We start from the raw sequence: 18,601 nt of genomic DNA on the forward strand, positions 1-18,601 counted from the left end.
GAAGTAGTAAAAATTTAAAAAACAATAATTTTTTAAAAATCAATTATTGTTTTTTCTACCTTAAACGTACTGCAGTTTAAGACTGTGTTACACCAGATGCGTTTCGCTTATATTTACGAAACATCATCAATGGTGGTAGTCATTTATTACTCCCGTTTACATGTACTGATGTCGACGAGTCTGTCACTCGTTGGTTGCAAATAATGTAAAAGGGAGTATTAAATGACAATCATTAGTGATGGTACTTTCTAAATAAAAGCAAAACACATTAGCTATGATACACTGTTAAACCATAGTAAGCTTACGACGAAAAGAGTTTATAAATAATTGCTACGCCGAAAGATGGATATCCAAACAAACACATTTCGAAATTCTTGAAACAGAGAGTATCCCCACAATTAAACAGTTTTCAGCGGTTGTGTGTTATTGCAGTTATAACTTGAAATTGGTACACACATCCAAATTGCATCGTAAATGCGATGAATCTAGTAACAGTCAAGTGGAACATGTGATATCTGATGTATTCAAATAATTCATTCTCTGCCAGGTAAATTGTCTTTATGTCGCGAATAGGGGAGTCTGTGTCCAAGTAATTCGTTGTTGTGGTCTTTCGTCCTGAGACTGGTTTGATGCAGCTCTCCATACTACTCTATCCTGCCCAAGCTTCTTCATCTCCCAGTACTTACTGCAACCTACATCCTTCTGAATCTGCTTAGTGTATTCACTAAGCTACTCTATCCTGTGCAAGCTTCTTCATCTCCCAGTACTTCTGAATCTGCTAAGTGTATTCATTTCTTGGTCTCCCTCTACGATTGTTACCCTCCACGCTGCCCTCCAATGCTAAATTGGTGATCCCTTGATGCCTCAGAACTTGTCCTACGAACCAGTATCTTCTTCTAGTCAAGTTGTGCCACAAACTCCTCTTCTCCCCAATTCTTTTCAATACTTCCTCATTAGTTATATGATCTACCCATCTAATCTTCAGCATTCTTCTGTAACACCACATTTCGAAAGCTTCTATTCTCTTCTTGTCCAAACTATTTATCGTCCATGTATCACTTCCATGCATGGCTACACTCCATACAATACTTTCAGAAACGACTTCCTGATACTTAAATTATACTCGATGTTAACAAATTTCCCTTCTTCAGAAACGCTTTCCTTGCCATTGCCAGTCTACATTTTATATCCTCTCTGCTTCGTCCATAATCAGTTATTTTGCTCCCCAAATAGCAAAACTCCTTTGTTACTTTATGTGTCTCATTTCCTAATCTAATTCCCTCCGCATCACCCGACTTAATTCGACTACATTCCATTATCCCCGTTTTGCTTTTGTTGATGTTCATCTTATACCATCCTTTCAAGACACTGTCCATTCCGTTCAACTGCTCTTCCAAGTCCTTTGCTGTCTCTGACAGAATTACAATGACATCAGCGAACCTCAGAGTTTTTATTTATTCTCCATGGTTTTTAATACCTACTCCGAATTTTTCTTTTCTTTCCTTTACTGCTTGCTCAATATACCGATTGAACAGCATCGGGGAGAGGCTACAACCCTATCTAACTCCCTTCTCAACCACTGCTACCCTTTCATGCCCCTCGACTCTTATAGCTGCCACCTGGTTTCTGTACAAATTGTAAATAGCCTTTCGCTCCCTGTATTTTACCCCTGCCACCTTCAGAATTTGAAAGAGAGTATTCCAGTCAACATTGTCAAATGCTTTCTCTAATTCTACAAATGCTAGAAACGTAGGTTTGCCTTTCCTTAATCTTTCTTCTAAGATAAGTCGTAAGTCAGTATTGCCTCACGTATTCCAACATTTCTACGGAATCCAAACTGATCTTCCCCCCTGAGGTCAGCTTCTACCAGGTTTTCCATTAGTCTGGAAAGAATTCGCTTTAGTATTTTTCAGCTCTGACTTGTGAAACTATCAACACCTGCTATCTTTGGGATTGGAGTTATTATATTCTTCTTGAAGCCTGAGGGTATTTAGACTATCTCATACATCTTGCTCACCAGATAGTAGAGCTTTGTCCGGGCTGGCTCTCCCAAGGCCGTCAGTAGTTCTTATGGAATGTTGTCTACTCCGGGGGTCGTGTTTCGACTCAGATCTTTCAGTGCTCTGTCAAACTCTTCACGCAGTATCATATCTCCCATTTCATCTTCATCTGTATCCTCTTCCATTTCCGTAATATTGTCCTCAAGTACATCGCCCTTCCCTTCTTTGCTCAGAAATGGTTTCCATCTGAGCTCTTGACATTCGTACAAGTGGTTCTCTTTTCTCCAAAGGCCTCTTTAATTTTCCTGTAGGCAGTATTTATTTTACCTCTAGTGAGATAAGCCTCCACATCCTTAGCCGGCCGGTGTGGCCGTGCGGTTCAAAGCGCGTCAGTTTGGAGCCGCGTGACCGCTACGGTCGCAGCTTCGAATCCTGCCTCGGGCATGGATGTGTGTGATGTCGTTAGGTTAGTTAGGTTTAAATAGTTCTAAGTTCTAGGGGACTGATGACCTCAGTAGTTAAGTCCCATATTGCTCAGAGCCATTTGAGCCACATCCTTACATTTGTCCTCTAGCCATCCCTGCTTAGCCATTTTGCACTTCCAGTCGTTCTCATTTTTGAGACGTTTGTATTCCGAGTATTTCAGTCTTATAATAACAGTTGTAAAAGTGCTTAGTTTATTATAGGGGACTATGATGAAGGTATACTAATAAGCAACACATGACAAATAATTTCAGTAAATGAATGAAGTTTCAGGTTGAAAAGAGTTGTTTAGTGATGAATAGCATTTATTCATCAAGTACTCAAAACCGTGAAAACAAAATAAGGACAGTTGGTGACTCCTTTTTTCGGGTTGTGCAGGTACAATGCTCCCTTAGAAAAGCACAAGTTTTATGGAACTGATGCTTCGAATGATACATAACAAAAAGAATGCAAAAAGTTATGCTCAGTGATCCAGATAGTTCTGGAAGGAGGGAAAATTTTACTTATTTGAGAGAGTCCAACAGGGCTCAATTTTACCTTCACTCTCGTTATTTACATACTGTGACTTACCTAAAACTTGTTGCCCGTTATTTCGTGAACCGTTAAAGGTACCAAAATGACTTTTATAGCTTAGGATAGTAAGCCAAGGGACTTGTAATTGTGTTACATGTTAATCCACTTAACTCTTGAATCATTCGGGGTAATGAAACAAGTACTGATTTTATTTAAAAATGGAACGATTTACGTCATTGGAAAACTCTGGAAAAGACGAGTACTGTGATGTGAGGTTGTTAATCTTGACGCCAAACCTCTCTACAAAAGTATCCGAGTAATCAGATGTAAGTGAAACGGTAAGATACGAGGTCACCTACGTTTGTTGTAAGTGAAAATATGTGCTAACTTCTAGCGTATGAGGGTGGACTGCTTCTAATATGACTATGTACTCATGCTGAAAGGTACAGTTTTTGTTGAAACAAGTAAACAATCGAAAAGCTTGATACAGCGATGGAGCCTGGCACAAGAGCGTCATAGCTGATCCCAACCACTTTGCCTTTCAATTTTAGCTCATTTCTCAGATTTTTTTGGAAAAGTTTCAACGCCACCATTAACAGCCTGTATATCATCGCATTCATCTTTTCAACAATTAAAAGAGTGTATTGTTCAATACGTGCTTTAGAATCTAGGGTGATACAAGAGTGTATTAATTATGCAACAAAATTGCATTCCCCTGTGTTTTTATCATACGCCGAAAATCTCATTTCGATATCTTAAACGGTTTACGAAATAAGTAAAAGAGATGCAAGTTTTACATGTGAATAACCTTCTACCTAACAAAGTTATTACTTGTTTTGCCAGCACCGTAGTTACAATAAATGATTTTAGAAAGCAACAGAAGATATTGTGAACAATGGTTCAAATGGCTCTGAGCACTATGGGACTTAACATCTATGGCCATCAGTCCCCTAGAACTTAGAACTACTTAAACCTAACTAACCTAAGAACAGCACACAACACCCAGTCATCACGAGGCAGAGAAAATCCCTGACCCCACCGGGAATTGAGCCCGGGAACCCGGGCGTGGGAAGCGAGAACGCTACCGCACGACCACGAGCTGCGGACTGTGAACAATGTTTTTCGAAGAATTATAAAATGATTTGCTGATAATGGACTGCTGAATTGCCAGCGTATCCTTCATTGCTGTCATCAAATCGCCTTATTGCATTTTACATTACTTTTCAAAATTCAAAAGGATTGACAGATCCTTCATAACAGAGAAACTAGTACGATCCAGTTTCCCTTCCCTATTCATGTGAAGTAGTTCTAGTGATGGCAGCTGTGTTATGGAAAATAAAAACGAAACAGTTTTCTTTAAAGTAAGCGAGGATAGTAAATTTTCTTGCATATTTATTTATAGAATAAAGATGTGTTACTGATAAACAATGCATCTATTGCTAACAGTCAGCGTCCTGTGCAACAAAACAGTTTGACAGAGCCTCTCTTTGTGTGACTGTTAGGTTTTTCTCCAAAGCGCTTACTTTCCGGAGCTTCTTACAGGGCATGGTTAATTAACACATAAGCCGAGTCACTCTTACTACAAAAGCGTCTTCCTACTCTCCTCTAGAAATGACGTCGACTATTTGAGTTTCTTATTCGAGAACAAGGCTTCCCATTTCCTGTTACACGCACTTTCGTGTCAGTAGCATTGGGAAACAGAACAAGGGCAGTTGTTAGCTTTACTCGAAAAAGTATTCTATTTTCTCGAAGGGACAGCCCCCGATGTCTGGAAGTACTCGATTTTGGTCATTAATACCCACCCAACTCATTTCAGAATTACCTCATTGTCACACAGTCCACATTTCGTCATTATTTTTCCAACATTTAAAAATAATTACGTATACAAAGTAATAAATAGAAATTTAAAAAATGAATTGCACAGCTCCTTCACTCAAGGCTTGTAACTATACAACTACCAGTTCCCCATCACGAGACGATGCATTCGTATATTACTTACCTCAATGGAGAGGTAAATGAGGTGCAGCATCATACACCTAGGGTAGCTGCTGGTTAAGGAGGCCCATTTATTAGCCTCTCTGGCTTTCCTACTATGTTGCAGTGAAGAGAAGACGATTGCATGTTTTGCTTTCTTGAGTCACTATATCAACATTGATGAGGAGGGGGAGGAGATAGACAAAGAGACAGGCAGGACATGGACAGAGAAATGGAAGAGGTGATGGACAGCAGAGAGAGGGGAGGAGTAGATGGTCAAAGAAAGAAAAAGGAGGAAATGGACAGATAGAAGGCGAGGAGGTGATTGACAGCGACAGAGGAGGAGGAGGAGGTTGACAGAGAGAGAGGGCAAGAGGAGATGTACAAAGGGAGGAAAACATGGACAGAGAAAGGGAAGAGGCGATGGGCAGAGAGAAAGGGAGGAGATGTTCAGCGAAAGGAAAAAGACGATGGACAGAGAGAAGAGGAGGAGGAGATGGACAGAGAGAGAGAAGAGGAGGAGGAGGTGGACAGAGAGAGATTAGAAGAAGATATGGTTAGAGAATGGGGTAGGAGGAGGGAACAGAGAAAGATGGCGTACAAGATGCACAAAGAGAGGGGAAGGAGGTGATGGACTTGGAGGAGGAGGAGTTGGATGGAGAGAGGGGGAACAGAAAACGTCAGGCAAAGAGGAACAAAGAGTGGTAGGTGGAGGAGGTGTACAGAGAGAGAGAGGCGGGGGGGAGTAGGAGATGAAAAGAGACGAGTTAGGAGGAGGAGATGGACAGAGAGAGAAGAAAGGTGGATATGGACTAATAGAATTATAAGAAATACATACCCAGGCCACGCTGCGTACTCAGCTAGTATTTTAATAACGCAGCGTATTATTGGACCTAATTGCCAACAATTCTACAGTTGGGTAATATTGTCATTTTCTTGTTCTTGCCTTCATGAGCATGCAATTTCGTTTATAACAAACACAGATGACTGGCTTTGTGCTACATCGGAGTGCTTATATACGGTTCAGAGGGATATCTGTAACTTGAAATTATCTCACTTCACCTTGAGAACTGCTTCTTACGAGTAGTGCTTGCAGGACCTGCTCTGGAAGCCTCGCAGTTTACAATAGCGTACATCATAAAATCTGCACTCAGACTGCCATAGAGTCGATGACGCCTTCAGTACAAGCCTTTCATCAGGCTGCAAGCCAGAGGACAGCATTCAATCCTGGAGCGGCGCAACAAATGGCGATCTGTGCTTCCACGTAGCTACCAAAATTAGCTGTATTCATCACTCCGGCAAGTCGCCGAAAGGAGACGAAAATCACCACCTCTGAATGCTAGCGGTAGGTAATGTTCACCAGATATGTTTCAAACTGTCCTGCACGCCTTGTTGTAACAGAATTACTGATGTCCTAAACGTTTTCACCAATACATACGTAGACTGTTTTCAAGTGTGTATCAGAGAACTTGCTTTGAAATTCTTTGGGTTTCTGCCTGTCTGTACAGATTCTGTGACATTCGCGATCAGTTAATGTTCTGAATTACGTACGGACTCCAGAAAGCAAGTTCGTCGCACCCTAAGACTGTCGTGCAACAAGAGCGGCGCTTTGTCAGAAGAAAGTTCCCTGCAGACGCAGTTCTGCTACAGTACGGTAACAGGTGCGTCAGGGGTTCGGAGTGAAATAGTGAGGCAAATGGAAACGTCCAGCAAAGTTGATATAAGCGGGACTGTGTGGTCCTTGTCGGTAAAACATATAAATTACACAGAGATTCACCGTAAAATTCAGGAGATATATGGACCAAATGGTGAAGTGTTACCGACAATTGTCCAAGGCCGGACTGACGTAGATGATGCTGATCGGAAAGTCCACAACTGGCACTATTCGATTTCCATCTTCTCGGAAAGCTGAAAAAACATCTGGGTGAAAAGACATTTTTTCAACGACTAGGACTTTCACACAGGGCTACTGTGACCATCTGTAATTGAGAAATTGAATGACTGGTAGAGCGTGTCGACCGTTGTTAACAGACATTTGGTATGTTGATAAACAGAGTCACGTACCTGTGTTACTTTGAAGTGTATTCCAAAAAGTGGTTCAAATGGCTCTGAGCACTATGGGACTTAACTTCTGAGGTCATCAGTCCCCTAGAACTGAGAACTACTTAAACCTAACTAACATAAGGACATCACACACATCCATGCCCGAGGCAGGATTCGAACCTGCGACCGTAGCGATCGCGCAGTTCCAAACTGTAGCGCCTAGAACCGCTCGGCCACCCCGGCCGGCAAGTGTATTTCGGCATACAGTGAAATTTATTTGGCCTGCATTAATAATGTGTAATTTACTTTTTGAAATCGCCTCGTATCTGGAGGATCTTTTCTGTCAGCAGTTCGTCGTGTGGAAATCATGCACACTCTATTTGTTAGTGAGCTTACTAAGTGTTTAGCGATATTCGATTCCATTTTCCAATAAATGATTTAATTCCGTTTTATGCCACTTAGCTACCCCCTCCTTCCACAAACATCTCTCTCTCTCTCTCTTTCTATCTCTCAATCACACACACACACACACACACACACACACACACACACACACACACACAAAACACACACACTCACACACACACGCACACACACACACACAGGCGCACACAAAGCCACATGCACAGTGCAGTGACCAGTATCATCTCATTGGCGTTTTCTTAATCATGATGAATGCTTAAATCGCAAGATTTTTCTCCTGATTTTGGTAATACTGAATGATTAAATTTTGGAAATTAAGACATTGTGATAATTTTCTGTGCACATAGGAACTCTAGAAGACACTGGTTTTACAAAGCAAAAAAAAAAAAAAAAAAAAAAAAAAAGCATTACAGACGCCTTACTGTCCTTCTAGTCACTCTGTAATTCAATGCAGAGAACACTCATATCATTTTATCCTGCATCCTTCTAATTTTGTGGCGTTATTACCTAATTCTTTTTCCAAATAAAACTTCATATTTACCTACCTCTCTCTCTCAAGATGGCAGCGATGTAGCACTTGTCTGGTAGATTAGTTGTTGCTGCTCAGGCTTTTCCATTTCATACTCAGTTTGCTGCTCGTTGCTTTAAAGTTTGTAGCATGTTAATAGCTAAATACGCAGTAGGAAAGCTGGAGCGTTAGGCAAGAATCAAAAAGATTCAAAATTAATTATAGTACTCAAATTCGTGGCGGATCGAAAGATATTTTTCATGTCGAAGGTTAACAACAGCGCTCACTCCATAACTATTAAAAAAATATTGGTCTAAGACTTGAGGAAAGTGTACTAACGTATAAAAAAACGTCTGTGAGCACATAGATACATATTTCGCTCTTGTAATCTCGCGATAATTGCAACACTTTTTATTAGATGACTAAACAAAGGGTATCCATTAGAATATACTGCTGACTATTTCAAACAATAGAGTATTGGATGATAAATAAGCCTTCATTGTAAGCCAGAGTATGTTTCGCCATAACTATGATCCTTGTTACGGCACCTTACATAAGTAGATACTGGTCAGGACGTGAAATCGTTATACCCCTTATCGAAAAATTATTCTCCTGGAAATGATAGGAAAGTGCTTACAGCTCGTTTGACGTCACTGGCGTTCTGGAATCACTTGTCATGAAGAAAAATTTTCTGGCGTAAAACTCTGTAGGGTGAGGACAGGGTAGAAGGGGGGGGGGGGGGGGCAGGGGGAAAAGGTGAACCATTTCCCAGGCATAGGCTGAGATGTATACTTGGTTTATAGTCTCATGAGACGATCGGTGCTACAGGTAGAAAGTGGTGGCATTAATTCCGCACTGCACTCCAAACCGTCAGTTAACAATACAACTTGTATTTTCCATATCAATATGCACAGGAGATCACGAATGATCAGAATGGGTGTCTGTCTCCGGTTTCGTGGTTCCGGGACGATTCTCCGCTACGTGAGTAGTGTTTTGCTTCAGGAGACTCATGAAGCACCCATATCTGGCATCTGGTGCCCTGTGATCCAATCATCACCTTCCTCATGCTTCTATTATAGGCACAATAACTCATCATGCATTGTAATAGTGGACTCTATTGGGCAGACATGTCTGGAACATTTAGCCCGTATGACATACTTTTATGGAGCAGTGATAAGGAAAGTGTTGGAAAATGCAGAAAAAGCACAGAGAGTGTTGTTATGGTTAATCAAAGGTTCCCCATCATCTCTCCCCAGATCGTCTGCCCCCCAAAACGGGGGTTCACTGCCTTCCGTATCATGTACATTATTCCACCCTGTGTTGAATTCGACGAAAATGGTTACTGGTTGGCAGACAGCACGCATTTATAAACCGTACTTTCACATTATACTTCGCATTTGCTGTACGAATAAGTTTCCGTGAGTATCATCAAACTCTTGTGCAAAATGTGGTTAGCCTCTAAGAGTGATGTCTCTGCCCTGTATATGGATGCCACTGCACGTCGCATATTCTAACGATAGCAATATATCTGCAGCAAAAACTGACAATGGAAAGTAGTTTCTAGATATCCCTTATGTATTGCGATTAATTTCACATTAACGAATTCAATGATTTTGCTAGAAATTGTCTGGATACTGACCTAAGAGGGACTTCATTAGAGTCATCCAGGACGCCTTGGAAGAGGAACGCTAACGGCCAGCTGATCCAGGAAGCCCTGCAAAAAGAAAATTAAATAAGCCAACGTTAGAGGTTACCGCAAATCGTGACAACATGTAAGAAGTACAAGAGAAATTCATGTAGCACGGAGCACGCGAGAATTCCGTAATGCGACACGTCATGAATACAAAATAAGATACACTAGTATTCTCTTCTAAGAAAATTGAAATAAAATTGTCAGTACACTAATGTTCGTTTTAACTCAAAAGGAACGTGTTTGTACTTTATATTAGTTTCTGCGATTCCCATTATTGGCGTTTACTGACTAATATCTGTACTTGTATTTTTATAAACGATATACAGAGTTATTCCTCCAGCATATCATAAGACGTAGATAAGTACCTTCGGTTTTTCAGAAGACTTGCAGATAATGGACACATACCAGTAGACTGAACATCTCACCAGTTTTTAACTTTCTTCACTGGTGCTCATTATGGTCTCCGTTTATGATGTGACAAACGTCAATACGAAAGTCAAAGTCTTGACATACATGTCCCAACACGCCATAGTTGATATCAGCGTCCGCATTAATTACCCTACTTCTCACCTCTTTCAGATGAAGTGGCAGTGGAGGTAGGAACACACGATGTTTGATATAATCGCATGAGAAGAAATCGCATGGAATTACGTGGGCTGAAGGAGGAGGGACACTAAAGAATATTCATAGTGGGCACCACGTCCAATAATTATCATGGGAAGCTCATCCAGTCCAAAGATATGGCAGTTCGGCATTCAAGTAGTCACGAATGTATTGATAGAAAGTGTGTTGAATCATCGTCACGGTTCGAAATGAGGTCTCCTTTATGTTGCTGTAATTGTGGCATAAGTAGCATGTCTAAGTATACGAAACCAGTTACAGTTTTCTACATAAAGAAAGATAGAGTTTTGAAGAGGACATTGTACAAAAAACTTCAGGTTCGGGTGAACCCGTTGCATATTTTATGACCTAAAGACGCACATTATGACGATTCTCCTTTCCATATGGTGTGGTTTTACACGTAGATCTTTCCGTAGATGCGACAGACAGTTGACTGCGGTACGCACTTGTCGATTTCTTCGAGCACCGACCAACAAGGAGACTCAATGTTAGCACACTGGACTCATTTGGAAAGGACGATAGTTGAAATACCAGTACAAAGTTCCAGATTTAGGTTTTCTGTGATTTCCCCGAATCGCTTTAGGCAAATGCCTGTAAGGTCCCTTTGAAAGGGCACAGTCGATATCCTCCCTCATCCTTCCCTAATCTTAGCTGGTTCTCCTTTTTAATGACTTCATTGTCAACAGGGCGTTAAACACAATCTCCCTTGCCTGCCTTCTTCGGGCTCTTGACGAATGATTTCCCACAGCCGGCACATTCTCTTCTTCGCACCACACAATCGACCGATCTCACGGAATATATGCGCCACTTACGGACTCTTGTTCGTTGGAGTTTTTAACTGACGTTTGGTACGAAATGTCGCTGAACCGTCATCACTGATTCACATAGACCGAATTCAAGGACACAAAACGCAAACATCGCATCGTTATACGCCATGTTCTTAAATACCTGCAACCAAATGACGAGCTTTGGAACTAAAGCACGTTGCGTATTACGAATTGAAACTGGGCGAGATGTTCCGTCAACTGATATGTGTCATTTTTCTATATGTCAGTTTTCATTCAGTCGTCTAATGAAAAAGCAGAGTTACTTACGAATGACACTGCATAGTGCATTATGAAGTAGCTACACATGATAACAATTACAAAAAAGAAAAGCTCAGTTGTATTAGAGATACTTTTAAGACAAAACATCAGGCAATGAATGGAATATTTAACATCACACCAAATTTTGAAATGACTATACAGTTTAAGTTGTAACACAAATTCACCAAAAGATTCTCAAGATAAAAAATCTTGAAGAACGAAAATCTTTAAAGAAGTATTAGTACAGATTATTTTTTAGGATTTCTCAAATAAGAAAAGGGCACGTCTGCAAAGGTGTTACCATTCTACGTCCATAGAGGCGTACCACACATTACGGAAACACTGGAATCAGTAAACTGATTAAGAAATGAATTTTTTGGAACATTGTTGCAGGAAAAACGGTGATCTATTAATATTGTAACTTATTTAATGAACACAGTGCTGAGCAGTGTTCTCCATGGACGGACCTGCTCCATGCCAGCGATTTCTACTGTCACCAAGGAATGTAGATCTGATGATGATCGCATAGAAAATCCAAACCAGTCATTTAAAAAACAAAAATCAACAACTTAAGTGCAATCACAATTGTTTTCATTAAATGATATTAAGAAATAAGCTCCTAATGGAAACGGTTACTTCTCTTGTAGCACTCAGCTACAAATGGCTAAAGCTGTGACATGTCATGTCGATATCACCCTACTAACATTTAACAGTTGGTAACGTACTATCAGACGGCAAGAGCAGTCATGTCGGATCCGGCGGACCTAACAGAGTATGCTCGCTGAGCCACACCTCCAGCAGCTTTGTACTACGAGCGCCATCTGACACCGCAATATAGGATCGTCTGCGGCAGCCAAACGCCCCGTTCGCAACGAGGCCCGGCCCAGTCGCAACGGAGTCGCCACCCCGATGCAACCCAATCACGGCCCTCATTATCACTCGTGCGTTAGTTGAGGGAGCTTCATCATACGATGCTCTTACTGTTGCGTATTAGCTGGACTTCATTACTTCATGTTCATTTGTGAAGAGTCTTTGTACGCTTGGACAAAGCTGTCAGTTAAGTAAAGCTTCTGTTTACTATATTAACTTGTTTACTAATCTTTTCTGCGTCTATTCTGCTTTCCTATGACGGCAGCTGCTGCAGCACTCTGTAGCCACCATTCCTTGTGTACGAAGTAGTACACAACAAAAACGCTGTGGAGTAGAAGATGGAACAGTGAGGAATATCGTAAAGAGCGTTAACACTCGTGTGAAACACAGCTCTCCTTGAAACTTCCTGGCAGATTAAAACTGTGTGCCGGACTGAGACACGAACTCGGGACCTTTGAAGGTAAGAGACGAGGTACTGGTGGAAGTGAGGACGGATCGTGAGTCGTGCTTGGATAGCTCATTTGGTAGAGCACTTGCCCGAGGAAGGCAAAGGTCTTGAGTTCGAGTCTCGGTCCGGCACACAGTTTTAATATGCCAGGAAGTTTCAAAATCGGCGCACACTCCGCTGCAGAGTGAAAATTTCATTCTGGAAACATTCCCCAGGCTGTGGCTAAGCCATGTCTCCGCATTTACCTTTCTTCCAGTAGTGCTAGTCCTACAAAGTTCGCAGGAGAACTTCTGTGAAGTTTGTAAGGTATGAGACAAGATACTGGCGGAAGTAAAATTGTGAGGACGGGTAGTGAGTCGTGCTTGGGTAGCTCATTTGCTAGAGCACTTACCCGCGAAAGGCAAAGGTTCCGAGTTCGAGTCTCGGTCCGGCACACAGTTATAATCTGCCAAAAAAGTTTCAAAATCGGTGCACATTCCGCTGCAAAGTGAAAGTTTCATACAGCTATCCTTATTCACAGAGAATATTTTGTAAACAGTGGAGGAGCATGAAAAGGTAGATTTTGTCCTTGTAGATCCCCAAAAACCTTTCGACACTGTGCTGTTCGTCGACTGCTAATCATGACAGTATTAAACGGAGTACCTGCGGAAACGAAAGTAGCATCGACTGTGCAATAGAATGGCAATAGAAACTCTAGTGCCCCTAATATACGCAAACTATTTATCAGGTAGGATCAGCAGCACTATAAGACTGTTCGCTGGCGAAACTCTTGTCCGCTGAAAACTATAGGCATTGAACGATCGCACTGAAATGCGGAAAGGCTTGCACAAAGCTTCCTCTTGGTGTAATTGATGGTAGCACTCTTAACAGGCGGGCAAAGGCAAGATAATGCTTGTAACAAAGATAAAGAACCAGATAATATACGCTTACAGTGTTAGTGATGAGCGTGTAGAGCACGTGAAAGGGGTAATACTAAGAAGTTATGTAAAATAGAAACTAAGTAAGGGGGTTGGAAAATTTCGATTTCTTGGAAGGGTCTGAGAAAGTACAGTGCATCTGTAAAAATGAAATTGCATACAGAAGCTATTTCCGGCATTACTATTGTTTCTGCGTTTGCAATCGTTATCATTTCTTCTCCTGGTCCTCTAGTCGCCGAAATGTAGTCAAATAGAAAGACTTGCAGTAGTCGATCGAACCAACCTAGACGGGGTTTCGCAGCCAACAATGGCATGCGTTGCATGCGTTCATTTTATTTCGTTTTGGAGTCGTTTTCCAGTACGCGTGACAGCATACAGCGATGAATGTAGAGATGTATCAAAACAGGATCGTATGAGGGTAATACATCGTCGATGAAAGTATGACAGACAAGCTCGGGAATTTGAATGGGAATCCTTCGGGGAAAGAAGACGTAGTTCTCACGAAACCATATTAGGCAAATTTAGTAAACCTATGTCCTAAGAGGACTGTGCGACCAATCTTCTGCAACGTCATACATCTTGCTTAGGGATCATGAGGGAGACTGCGCGTACAGACGTATATAGACAGTAATTTATCCCTCTCTTCGTTCGCTAACGGAATAAGACAGAAAATCGCTAACATAAGTATATTCTGAAATGCACTTGCCGAATATACATGTAGATGAAGTTGCATATAGTGATTTGCTTCAGAATAGTTAATTTATACCGACTTTCACCCCATCAACCTTGGAACAAATAAATACTACTCTCATTTCGTTTCAAGTACGATCGTAAGAGTCCAACACGACGAAAGATTTCAAACGCAGCGTTATCGACGTAGCTCCGTATCCTGCAAGATGAGAGGCGAACTATACAGTCAGTATGAGCTGAAAATAAAACAGAAATGTCCTTTAGATACGAATAATTTGATACGACACTTGCACAATCTCATGTACCAGAGTTTAGATTTCAGTAAAGAAAACCAAATACTAAAAAAACAAGATAAAGAAGAGAGTAACACATTTCGAATCAAGATGAACCTATTACTGTATGAAACCCAGTATCAATATCAATCGCATCCCTTTCCTGATTAAAAGCACGAGGCCATCTGCATGCATAGAGGACCTGACTGTAACATGTTACGAGAGGTCTGGGCCTGCCACTGTAAAAAGAGGCGGCGAGTGTTGTTTTGTCAGTAATGAAGCAGTAACACCAGAATGGGGCAGTCAGAAGAGCTCAGTGGCTTCCAAAGTCGACTACTCATTGGATGCCATGTGAGTAACAGTCCGCCTGCTTAACTGGGTGGTAAAGTGCTCGCCTCCCATGCAAGCGGGCCTGGGTTAGATTCCCGGCCGGGTTGGAGATTTTCTCCTCTCGGTGACTGGGTGTTGTGTTGTCCTCATCATCATTTCGTCCTTATCAACGGCGCGCAAGTTGCCCAGTGTGGCGTCGACTGAAATAAGACTTGCACTTGTGGCCGAACTTCCCCGTAAGGGACCTCCCGGCCAACGAAGCCATACGCTTATTTCCATTTTTATCTGAGTAACTGATCCACCAGGCACACATTAATCCATCTAAAGCTCCCCAAGTCGATAGTTTGTGATTTGTGACTGTGAAGTGGATATGCTAAGAAGCAACCACAGATAAACCAAGATTAGGAAGACCTCACGTGTCGGCGGACAGGGACCATCTAGTGTTCGGCTGAGATCAGCGGAAGAAATCACTCGTACGTCTCATTGTGCTTCTAGATGTCCATCTATGACAACGTCTGACCTTAGGTATGATGGTCGACTAGATCCTCATAAGCCATTCATTTCTAAGCGAGATCTGAGGTGGTGTGAAGTGCCACGCCACAGGACAGAGGGCGACTGGAAACGAGTAATTTAGAGTGGTGGACCTACTCATACAGTGTGGCAATGCGATGGAAGGGTTTGAGTTTGGCGAATGCCTGGAAAACGTTACAGGCCATCATGTGTAGTGCCAACAGCGAAATACGGAAGAGACGGTGCTACGGCATAGGGGTGTCCTTCCTGGTTATGGTGCGATACCCTTTTTGTGCTTAAGACACCGTAAATGCGGAAGGATCTGCACACACTTTACAGAATTTTGTACTGCGTGCAGTGGAGGAATGGGCTTGAGACAATGATTGTTTCAATATCACAATGCACCATGTCATAAAGCACAATCTTTCAGCCATTGAGTTGTGGACAATAACGTTCCTGAAATGGACTGGCTTCCCCAGAGTCCAGAGCTGAATCTAACGGAACACCTTTGTGATGAGTCAGAAGGCCGATTTCACTCCAGGCTCCAGCGTCCAACCTTACGACCGTCTCTGGTTTTGGCTCTCGAAGAATAATGTACTGCCATTTACTCCACAGACATTGCGCCGCCTTACTGAATCAGCCACCCGCAGAGTCCAAGCCGTCAAAAAGGCGAAGGGAGGATCACTTGGCAGCCACTGTACGCGATTGCTGGCAGCGGTGATCATGAGAATGTATAGTCTCAAGAAGACCGGGCTCCGGATGGACACATGGCACAACAGAGAGGGAAGACCATCGTGTCCGATGTATGGCTCTGGCGCATCGTACTACATCTTCAGCAGCAATCTGAGCAGCAGTTGGCACCACAGTGACACAACGAACTGGTACTAATCGGTTATTTCAAGCACAGCTCAGACCCAGTCGCTCTGTAATGAGCATTCTACCGACCCTAAACCAAACGTTTATGTAGCACAACTCCTACTTGGTGTTGTGATTTTTCTTCCGCCAGTGTATTAGTGCATACATAACACTAGCGACTTCAGTAGTATCAAGCGAGAGGTCATTGGATGGCAGGGTGGAAGCCTGTTGTATTTTCTGATGAAAACTGGTGCCAGTAACGGCCGTGTGTTGATTAGAAGGAGGCCAGCTGAGAGCCTGCAATATACACTGTCTGATTAAAAACACCCGACGTTGTAGACACACTGGCCCTGCACCTGGTGTTATGGTCTGGGGTGCGATTTCATACAACAGTAGGAGTACTCTCTTGATTATCCCGCACACTCTGACGGCAAAACTGTACGTCAGTCTCGTTATTCAACCTGTTGTGCTGCCATTGATGAGCAGCATTCCAGGGGGTGTTTTCCAGCAGGATAACGCTCGGCCACATGCTGCTATTGTAACCCAACATGCTCTACAGAGTGTCTTCATGTTGCCTTGCCCCGCTCGATCACCAGATCTGTCTGCAGTCGAGCTCATATGGAACTTCACTGGACGACGATACTATCGTCATCCACAACCAATATTAATCGTCCCTGTATTGACCGAGCAAGTGCAGACAGCCTTGGGACTCCATCTCACAAACCGACATCCGATACCCGTACAATATGATACATGCCCGTTTGCACGCTTCTGTTCAACAGTCCGGCGGTTACACCGTCTATTATAAACCAGGATTTCACATTTTCAGTGGCTTATCTCGCACTTATATTAACATGTGTCCTTGCAGTATTAATCACTTACATATGTTACAAAGGCAAATTTATTCCAAAAATTTCATTACTTTATGTTAATGATTTTTGATGTTGCAATTTTTTCTGTCGGTGTATTCTGATGAGAGATGTGATTGATATTGGTACCGCAATATTAATGTAGCGGTAAGTTTATCTTGCTTCAGTACATCTTACTTTCTTCTCTATCGGTGTTTTCTTCTCGCTCCTGTAAGCTGCGTACTGCAACAACATATTGTATGAATGTCATACTAACTCATGCATATTTGAAAGATATTCCTGTTTCATGTGCAGATTGGACAGACTGCACAGCTTATATCTTCCCTAACAGAATACAAAGCTATGTCGATAATGTTGACCTTTCATTGGGTTGGACCACACGACCGTACGTCAAGACAGAGAACCAGTTTTAATTTATTCCGCAAAGTTAGTTGAAATGAAAGTTGGTACAAAGTGAAAGTTTCTTTCAATCTCACCAGTATCTACACCTTCATTAAGAAACACAATCTGTCAAAAATATCCGGACATTGCTCAAGAAACATTCAACTTCTTGTAGCCCTATTACACGACCTCGTTCAAACTCTGTGAAGCTTTGATGCTGGCGTCTTTGTCTGCTCAAAGTCATTCTTGACCAACATCACCTCACAATGTCCAGTCTTAAAGGTAACTAACACTCACGACCGTTAGAAAGTGTATTTAAAGCAAACCTAGTTGGCATCCTCCTAGCGGTTCTACTAGCTTTGACAATGCCAGCCACTCGTGCTGGCGAAACGTCAGTAAAATTATCAGACGAACGTGGGCCGAAGAACCCTAGACGGAAGGAAATAAGCAGTTCGTCAACAAGTGGCCACGAAAGCCTTAAGGATTTTGGTTCTACTAGTGTCACTCTTATCTGACACACTTATCAAATCTGAATAGAGATTGTATTTCAGATGTACAGACACGCCTACCAACTTCATTTATGTGACACATAGCTCCTTCTTGGTGTGGCGATTTTTTCCCTGTCACTGTATTAGTGCATACATTACCACCCTCCACACATGTCGTGTCACTGGAAGCTGTAATAACTGCCTGTGCATTAATCTGCTCTTGCAACGTAACACTTTTTGCGAAACTCGGTGCTTTTTCTGGTTCAGCAGCTAATACTACATCTTCACCCGGCACTTGAAAGTAAGACTTTCATCCTCGAATGTCAGATATTTCAGGAAATAACGGTAAGCGTAGAACGACTTAATCAAGTCAGATAATGTGTCGCTAACTACTACGACACTATCCTCGTAACTGAAGACGAAAATAAATTTTGCTCATTTCTTGTGGGCATCACGTGAGCTGGCGCAAACATTACGGAGCACAACCCCAGTCTGGAGGAGTAAGTTTCAAATGTCAACCGAGACACCCAGGTTGAGGTTTCAGTAGTGGTTCAAATGGTTCAAATGGCTCTGAGCACTATGCGACTTAATTTCTGAGGTCATCAGTCGCCTAGAACTAAGAACTAGT

General features: G+C 42.1%; 1 protein-coding gene across 1 annotated transcript in view; it reads right to left on the reverse strand.

Moving 5' to 3' along the window:
- LOC124788566 (aromatic-L-amino-acid decarboxylase) overlaps positions 1–18,601 on the reverse strand; it is a 303,259-nt gene that overhangs the window by 80,116 nt on the left and 204,542 nt on the right. Inside the window, exon 10 of the mRNA XM_047255837.1 lies at positions 9,584–9,658. Coding sequence (XP_047111793.1) covers positions 9,584–9,658 — 75 coding nt within the window. The remainder of the gene's footprint in view (positions 1–9,583; positions 9,659–18,601) is intronic.

This window comes from Schistocerca piceifrons, chromosome 3 (assembly GCF_021461385.2).
Source record: "Schistocerca piceifrons isolate TAMUIC-IGC-003096 chromosome 3, iqSchPice1.1, whole genome shotgun sequence".
In the NCBI taxonomy this organism is placed as follows: Eukaryota; Metazoa; Arthropoda; class Insecta; order Orthoptera; family Acrididae; genus Schistocerca; species Schistocerca piceifrons.